The sequence below is a fragment of the Cibotium barometz genome, chromosome 19 (assembly GCF_041138505.1).
Source record: "Cibotium barometz isolate CiBa-2024 chromosome 19, ASM4113850v1, whole genome shotgun sequence".
NCBI classification, from domain to species: domain Eukaryota; kingdom Viridiplantae; phylum Streptophyta; class Polypodiopsida; order Cyatheales; family Cibotiaceae; genus Cibotium; species Cibotium barometz.
Genome location: NC_141064.1, coordinates 39,611,937 through 39,621,378, shown reverse-complemented (window position 1 = coordinate 39,621,378; position 9,442 = coordinate 39,611,937). Strand labels below are relative to the sequence as shown.

Sequence of the window (9,442 nt, the reverse complement as noted above, 5' to 3'; positions counted from 1 at the left end):
AAGAGAGAGTTTGTGAGTTGTCCTATAGGCCCATAGGACTTCTGGCAAATGCACATCCCACTTTCTCTTCATAGTATCCACTAGCTTAGACAAAGATCCACAAAGCAGTCCATTAGTTTTTTCTACTAAACCATTACATTGGGGATAATAGGGAGTTGACATAGCATGCTTTATTTTTAATTTCTGCACCAAAGCTTCAATCAAGTCATTTCTGAAAGACCTCCCCCCATCTGTAAGGATTTCCAATGGACACCCAAATCGGGCACATATGTATTCCCTGAGAAAGGATGCCACAGCCACTGCTTTATTATTGACCATTGCCTTTGCTTCTGCCCACCTTGTTGCATAATCTATGGCCACCAATATGTAATACTTCCCATGTGAGGAACGAGGAAGTGGACCCACAAAATCTAATCCCCACCTTTCAAATGGACCATATGCTGGGATAGGGTTTAAGGGTCCGGGAACCAATTGCTTATGCCCATATGCCTGGCATACTTCACAGCTTCTGCACCACTCATAGACATCTTTGCTGAGTCGAGGCCAATAATACCTTGTGTTAAGGATCCTCCGAGTTGTGCTGGCTGAGGCAAAGTGACCTGAACATTCATGACATAATTCCATAATCCTTTTAGACTCCTCTAGGCTCACCACCCTCCTAAGAATCTTATCCTTACCTTGCTTGTAAAGAACATCCCCTAGAATTGTGTAAGGATGAGCTTTCCTGGTAAGCCTTTGCTTCTGTTGAGGATTCAATCCAGGAGGGAAGTATCCTGTATCTAAATAGTGTTGAACATCTTGGAGCTCAGGCCAACCTGTATCCATTAATGCAAGAGTAGCTACTTTGAAAGAAGCCAAGGTTTTAGTAGCCAATTCATCAGCCTTTTGATTATCCTTCCTGTTAACATGCACAAATTTACAAAACTCAAAAGCTTCTTTCAACTCCATTGCCCTTTTATACAATTCTTGGAGATTAGGACTCCTTGCCTTATATTCTCCTTTCATTTGTCGGATGACCAATTGTGAATCCCCTTTAACCTCTACCTCTTTAATTTCATCTTTTATGCAATCTTCTAATCCCCAAATCAATGCATTGTACTCAGCCACATTATTTGATATAGCCTTTGGAAATTCCCTACCCTTGGCCCATACCTCTTTTCCTTCTGGATCAAATAAAACTATCCTCCCAGGAAGGGCTAAAGGCTCCATCAAAATGCATAGTGAAAGCAGTTGGTGGTGTCTCCAAATCTTCAGACACTTCTTCCTTTGCTCCTGTTCCTTCTTCCTTTTCCTTCCTGGTAAGCAAATCTGCAAGAGAGGCCCTAGTGGTATTTTCTGTAATAAAAGTGAAAGAGAATTCTTGAAGCTCGCAAATCCACTTTGCAAACTTCCCTCCTCTCCTCGGCATCAGTGAGTTGTCGGCTTGCATAATACACTGGTTGCATACGCCCTTGCTCTCCCTTCTCCCTTACATTGGTAGGTGGTGGGAGGGCCACAATTGCCTGCACCTTCTCAGGATCCATCTCTATGCCTTCTTCTGAGATAACATGTCCCAAGAGAACCACCTTCCTTCGTGCCAAGCGGCATTTTCCAGGATTAAGACACCCTTTTGCATCATCAATACTTTGCAAGGCCAACCTCAACTTTTCCAAGTGATCCATGCGGCTTGAATAAATGCAAAAATCATCCAGAAAGACCCTTATAAACTTCCCCAAGTAAGGTGCAAATACCTGACTCATGAAGCGTTGAAAAGTTGCTGGTGCATTGGTCCAGCCAAATGGCATCACCCTATAGGCATACACTCCCCAAGGGGTGATAAATGAGGTTTTCCTTTGATCTTCTTCACAAATCCGGATTTGAAAGTATCCAGAGTATCCATCACACACTGAATACAACTCATGACCTGCAACTTGATCCAAAATCTCATCCTGAAAGGGTAGAGGATAATAATCCCTCTTTGTGCATGCATTCAGAGGACGAAAGTCCACACACACACGCCATTTTCCACCCTTTTTGGGAGTGACTACAACTGGGGAAATCCACTCTGAATTCTCTACTGGAAAAATAAATCCAGCTTCAAGAAAATTTGTTACCTCCTTCTTAAGCACCTCTGCTTGCACTACTCCCAAACGCCTTAGCCGCTGCACCACTGGCTTACTTTGGGGCTTGAGATCAATCTTGTGCTCTACTAGGGTAACTTGGCGTACTTGTGAGTAGCTGTTTGCAAAAAGGTTAGGAAATTCATTCAACATTTTTAAGTAATCCTCCCTTTCAGTACCTGCTATGGATTCATCAAGAAGAAGTTCATTCTGTTGGTGAAGACTAGTGAGATCCACATCTCCTTTCTTACACATGGTTGAAGAAGTTTCCCCTTCCAAGGCTCCATTGTCTTCAGCATCCCCTCTATCCCTTCTTAGGGAAAGACCAAATGCAACTCCCTCCACCTCTCCTTCTGAGATGGAATCCTCGGAGCTACCACTTGTCTCTTCTTCATCGGATGACTCTGACTCTGAACTTTCGGAAGTTGAAGGTTCACCTCTTACCACTTTCTTGCGACGACTCTTGATGTTGTAGTGGACCTTCTTATTCTCACCTTGTAGAATAAGATCACCTGTCTCCCACTTTTGAATCGCCTTCACTTGGCAAAGCCATGGCCTACCCAATATCAATGGGTAAGCCCTAGCATCAGGCTTTGTAGGAATGACCTAAAAAGTTGTAGGCAACAGAAATACCACATACATCCACTCCCAAATTCCTGACAATTCCTAAGGTTTTCACCCTAGTATTATCAGCAAGTTTGATGCGATAGGGAGAGTTAGTAGAAGACAACTTCAAATCAGCATCTTTCATTGTTTTTTCACTCATGACATTGATTGACACACCTCCATCAATGTATGCATTAGAAATTGTTTGCCCCTCAATGATGACATCAATCACAGGCACATCATCTCCTACATCAATATCCACTTTTTGAACCATAGGAGTCCCATTATCCCTCTTCTTCTTTTTCCTAGATTCCCTTGTGCTAGCCAGCTTACCCCATTCCTTTCTGAGCTTGGGAGAGAGTGCCAAAAGCTGCCCAAATGTGATTTGTGCCGTTTTCTCCCTAAGATCTGTCAAGAGGTCATAACTAAGAGATCCTTGTCCAAGAGGAAAATCAGATTGTCCAATTTTTCTCCTAGATGACTTCTTCTTCTTCTTATTTTTCTCCTCTTCTTCAGATTTATCTTCTTGTTCTTCTTCTTCCTGGCTTCTAGTTTTACGACCCCTTTTTGCCATTAATGGCATCAATGTTTCCTCTTCTTCTGAGTATATTTCCTCTAAAAGTGCTAAACTTTTATCCTCACTTTTCCTCAACTTTGGACACTCAGTGCGATAGTGCCCCTTCTCTTGACATTCATAGCATGTGACACTACTTCTATCCCTAGGTTTATCCTCAGCTCGTGGAACCCTAGGTGGCCTTGCATTGACTAAGTGTAACTTCAAATCAGCAAATTCTGCCATAAGTTGTGCAATGTTATGATCCAAGGATGGAGCTTGTACCTGAGATGTTGAGGCTATCTCTACTCGTGGTGGGGTTGGCACACTTGGAGAAGATTGGAATGTGGACTCAATATGAAGAGTGGCCTCCTTCTTCAAAGCAATACGAAGGACCTCTTTAAAACTAGTGGGATCTTTGCTAAGAACTTTTCCATGCAAGCGGGGATCCAAAGCCCTGATAAACTTGCTCATCTTAAGGTGCTCCATTGCTAAAGAACTCTTTGAATCTTCCATAGAAGGTGAAGAAAAGAAGCAACAACATGTAAAGCAGCTTGTTGATATTTGATGAATAAGGCTTCATACCTCACTGAAAAGGCAGAAACTGACTCTCCATCCTTTTGGAAAATTTGATCCAATTGCAATAGTAAAGCATTTGGCGACTCCACTGTCCCAAATCTCTCCTTCATTGCTTTGGTCAACCTTTCCCAATCATTCTTGGACTCCTCTGGCAAAGCCTCATGCCAAGTTAAGGCCACACCCTCTAAGAAATCTGAAAGTATTTCTGCCCTCTCCTTCATAGACCAACCCGTCAAGCGGCATGCTCGGTTAAACTCTCGGAGATAACTCCCCGGTCTTCTCCTTCCGATCCTCGGAACACCGGAATGTTGAACATCTTGCACCAAAAGATGAGTAGCAACAAGGAAAATTTGCTTATTTCAAAATAACTTTCCTTTGATCATGCAGGACCTTGAGATTAAAATAGAATAAATCTAAGTAAAACCTGTCTGCCGCCTCCACCAAAAGATGTGACACGAAGTTGGGGTTTGGACTTCGGTCACTTCTCAGAATCAAAACACACTTGTATGAAACCTCACAGCCTCCTCACCTCCCTTTCTCTCCCTAAGTTAAGATAAAGATATACACATCAAAAGTGAGATCATAATTCATGGAAGGGAAGATGAAAGGCTCCGAAGAAGCAAGAATTTTTGCCAGTCTTGCAGCTCCAAACAAGAGGGCGATTCTTTGTTGGAAGAAAATATTCCGACTCAAGATTATGTGAACGGAAACATACGGGGAATATTGGTAAGGTTCATCCGTTCGAATTGGGCGATTTGGACAGAACATATTAAAGAAAATGAATATGGCAATCACTTACAAGAGGATAAGACACATGGGGTTTGCCTTTTGATAAGGGATTAGGAGGAATTAATCATGATTAAGAAGAAAGAAGGACCAAAAAGCTATAAAAACAAAGATACACAGAGAATTGCAGTTTTAAATCCATAAAGGCTGTACAATAGAGAATTATATAGATGCGTAGAGCTTGAAGAGAGCTTCGTGCCTATATAAAAACTTTCAAAAACGGACAACCGAGCGAAAAGTTATGAGCATTTTACTGCAAGACTATAAAACTGCCAAAATTCTATAAAAATAGAGATACACAGAGAATTGCAGTTTTAAATCCATAGAGGCTATGTAAGAGATGATAAGATACGTGCGTAGAGCTTGAAAAGAGCTTCGCGCCTATATAAAAACTTTCAAAAACGGACAACCGAGCGAAAAGTTATGAGCATTTTACTACAAGACTATAAAACTGCCAAAATTCGCCTAAAAATGAGCAACTTTGGGAGAAATTCTAATCATCAATGAAGTAAGGGATTAAGAAATTAGTTACATGAGTGGAAAGAGCATAGAAAGAGCTTCCTAGACATATGATCAATTTAAGAAACCAACACCCGAGTGATGAGTAATTACCAGTTGAAATTTGGATATTGGACCACAAAAATTGCACTTCTCTCTCTTTGCATGAAACCTCAATTTTCACATAGCCTCTTGCCTTTCATCTCCTTCATGATTCAAGCTAGAGAGTAAGGGTTAACATTACTCAGCGGACAATCGTAAAGATTTACCTATGGTTCCCAAAGTCTTTCCACATGCTCATTACCGCTAAAACCATTGGTACCTCCAAAGGAGGGTGGCAATAAGGCAAGGGCTACCTTGAGAAGTCACAGGCCCACCAAGATAATAACTCCTTATCCCACTTATCATGAATCATCAAAGAGATCCAAAATTGGGTTAAGCATGAGGAGCTAATGCTAAATGAGATATTCACATGTAAAGAGAGTGTTGGAATAAGGGTTTGAAGATAAGAGAATGGCAATGACACAAAATGCTCAATTGAGGAGGCTCATTCCTTGATTTGAAAGGGAGAGGAGGGCTCCTTTTATAGGTGGAGAATCACCCTCTCTTCCATTGTTACAAATTACAACATAAAAATCTTCAACCCTTTAGTGACATAAGGGTAGATGTCACCATCAATTGTCCTCTTAGGCTAAGTCTTCTATTGATTATTAAATTGAAGACTTTCTGACTTTGAGAGTGTGATGAGATAATAGCCAAGCCTAAGTGGCGTGTAGGTGGAGATCCCACTTACACATGGCAGAATTCTCCTCTTCCATGTAGGTATTCTAGAAGAATCTTTCCCAATTATGCACCTACACACACTCCTCCACATGCCTTCCACACTCCCCAACTTGTTGCCTTATGGTGAATACCATATTAATAATACAATTAAAATCCATGTGAGCATGAAGGCCCACTTTTATTTTCCACATCACTAGCCTTTCTACCATACCAAAGTATTTGTCAAGCATACTTGTGGCATTTACAATGTGTGCACCCTAAATCAAGTAAAACCATTATATTTGAAGATAGAATGCTGTTATCGGGGTAGCCGCCAAGCCGCCGCATCACCACGCCGTTATTCCATTGTGGGCGCCGTAATCTTCTTGGACAAGCTTCCATCTTATTACCATTGAGAAACCATCAAAATATGCACAAAATTGAAAATGAAAGATATCAATTTTTCATGTCACAATACCCAAATAAGTAATCATGGAACCTGCAAGTGCTAAGTGCTACTTTAATGAAACCAAGGTGGTTGCTAAGAAGGCCACTAACAATGGGGACTTGCAAGTTGTATAAAAGAAATGCAGAGTAAAGTGAGTAGAAATTTTATTCGTAAGATGTAGAGATCGATGTCACAAAAGTGTATCTTATAGACAAGATCTGGGGTGGTGAGTGTTTGTTAATGCTTTCTTATGTATCTACACACCCATCTATAGTAGATCTCACAAAACTACTCTAGAATCCGGTCCCCAAAGATGTCTATAGAAAACCAAAAACCACATAAACAAACCCCAAAATTCACCCAAAACAAAAATTTGACTGCAAATCTTAGTACAAAGTACTGCACACTTCATGATCGTCTTTCTTCTCCTGAAAGGACTCCTTGATCCGATTCAAGAAGATAGGTGACTCGAGGTGAAGGCTAGGCGGCATAACAGGAGCGAGGAGTGTATGCGTGTTCCTCGCCAATCATGAATGCCATGTATCAAGGAAAGATTCGATGGGATTGTATGGATATTGGCATTATAAAGGGCGTACTAAGGTTATTGGAGCACAATATTGTATGTCTTGAGTTGGAGAAACCTTAATTATAATGGCTAAAGTATAGCCATTATATGCATAGTTAATCATAGTTAATCGGAAGAGTAGACGATGATGTATGCGGGTAGGATTGCCCGATCGTCATAGACAACGAGCTCGTCGTAGTTGAGGACCTCGCCAGGGTCCCCCTGGACGGAATGGAAGCCAGGAGGAGGGCTAGCGAGGTGCTCGAGATTGTGGGTCGATCGATGCAGTCGCCCTGCTAGCACCTTACATACCATCATGACCTTGCAGCTGGATCTGCTACTACCAGGAGCGCCCTGCTGTAGGCACCTCACGTAATCGTTAGCTTTACTGCTCGTGGCAGAGCAGTAGATGCCCCTGCCAAATCTCTGGAAATGCTCCATTCTGCACTTGCTGGTCTTGAAGCCGGATTTGAGGATTCTACAAAGGCTGCAGCCTGGGTCGGAGCAGAGCGAGGAGAAGGTGCCATGTGCTCCTTGGGCGGGGGGAACTCCTAGCCTTGTGGTGCCGTGGAACCGCAGCAACTCGTTCCCGCTGTCAAGCACACGGTTACGAACATCGATGTCTTCCTCTGGCCCGAGCTGCACGAGCTGCTGGTTGGCGAACTCCTGCTTCAGCTCTTTCCTGTACTCCTCGAAGCCTTTCCTCCTCCAGCCTGGGTTGTAGACCTTGAAGATAGTGTAGATACCATGGAGGGCCACAGTGGGCTTCTTCCATGCCAACGTGAAGCGGCCGGCCATATTGTGCCATGTGTTGTTCTCATCGGACTCTGGGACCATGCTCACTGATCCAACTCAGACGCTAATTAGCAACGGCACAAACAGAATCAAAACCAAACAATTACATAATCATAATCATAATCATAATCATAATCATAATGTATGCTAAACAATGACAGGGTAACATGATATTGGTTTGGCCTACATGGGTGCAGGTCCGTGAAATGTTGCTCCAGAGCGTCGCCCGTCTTGAATTTAGCACTGCACCGCGCGCATTCCCTCACCTCGGGGCTATTATTATTGGTTCGTGTCCTTGACACGCGCGTGTGCAGGGCCGAGTCCCACTGGTGCTGGTGTAAGGACTCCGTGCTCCTGAAGGTCCTCCCGCAGTCGTTGCAAGCCACCTCCATCTTCTGCTGCTGCTGCAGGGTGGCCGGGGGAGCTGCGTCGGCGTTATTAGCAGAGGCGCTAGTGCCCTGGAGAATTTTCCTGCTGAGCTGCGCTGGGAGATGGACGTTAGCGACGTGCTGCTCGAGTCCAGCCGCGCTCTCGAAGGAGCGGCTGCAATGCTTGCAGGGAGACCTCTTCTTGGAGGCTGCTTGAAGCTCGGAGGAGTGAGAGTCCCCGAAGTGCTGCAGCATGAAGTCCTCGCGCTCGAAGGAGCGATTGCAGGAAGGGAATTTGCACGCGATACGCGCCATCGCCGAAACCTTGCGGGAAAGCAAGGGTCAGGACTCAGGCGATTGCTTGCTTCGGACCGACGAAGAGAACCCTATGACCTCAAGTGACTGTTGCAGCGCCCAGCCCGCGAGGGCGTCCCATCAGTGAACATCTTTTCATTATTGTCCCTAGATATGAAATAGATTTCCTTTAAAACGACAATACATACTCCCTTCTAAGAGTCAGTTAGAGGGTCCTTGTAAATACATATATGCCTTAGACCCAAAACATCAGATATCTCCTAATCGCACAACAAAAGCATAAGCATAAAGTAAGGACTTTTGCGAGCATAACTTTTGAGCAGCATCTTGCCTACTCCACTACCGCCCACTCACTTGTTAAAACCAACACTACAAATAGAAACTATTAAGAGAAAACCGTTTTGTGGTATTCATTGAGAACCCCTTGGGGACAAGGCCATTGCTATCACATTGCATGGGGGGCCAGTCTTCCTTTGTCTTGGAGGATAAAAGGTGGGACCTGATCTACAGATTACACAGTGAAATGGAAGTTTGTTGTGGTCTCTTGGCTTCAAAGTCTCTATTAAGAATAAACCAACACTACAAATAGAAACTATTAATGTTTCGGATTGAAGTATGACCACAACAAACTTCCATTTCATACATGATATAGTGACTTGTTTGACTGCTTCGTGCATGTTTTTACAAGAAAGAATTGTTTAAAAAAGTATTGTTTTATTTTGTTCACACAGGAAGGCAGACTCTCATCCCTCTATTGGACTAAACATGGACGATTCCAATGTATAATCAATGGGGCATCTGGCCCTAGTTTATATAGCAATATTTTTTTTAGCAACAGGATTGAGTAGATTTTCCATTAGTATTGTATAGTGGGGTGAGTAGATCCTCCACAATGGCAATGAACGAGATTGAGTAGATCCTCCACAATGGCAATGAACGAGATTGAGTAGATCCTCCACAGTGGCAATGAACGGGATTAAGTAGATCTCTCAGAGTCATGATTTTTGGTCCAATATGTGGGTTCATACTCTCATAAGTCATGTAGACCAAGATCTATGAGTACATAGT

At 43.1% G+C, this 9,442-nt stretch overlaps 1 protein-coding gene across 1 annotated transcript; it reads right to left on the bottom strand.

Annotated features, from left to right (window-relative positions):
• Positions 1–5,647: 5,647 nt before the first annotated feature.
• On the bottom strand, positions 5,648–8,630 carry LOC147628574 (uncharacterized). The gene is made up of 2 exons (XM_086813773.1): positions 7,879–8,630; positions 5,648–7,738 (listed from the first exon to the last, which is right to left on the bottom strand). Exons 1-2 carry the CDS (start codon positions 8,372–8,374, stop codon positions 7,023–7,025), a joined length of 1,212 nt encoding a protein of 403 aa, XP_086669899.1. The 5' UTR covers positions 8,375–8,630; the 3' UTR covers positions 5,648–7,022.
• Positions 8,631–9,442: the final 812 nt, after the last annotated feature.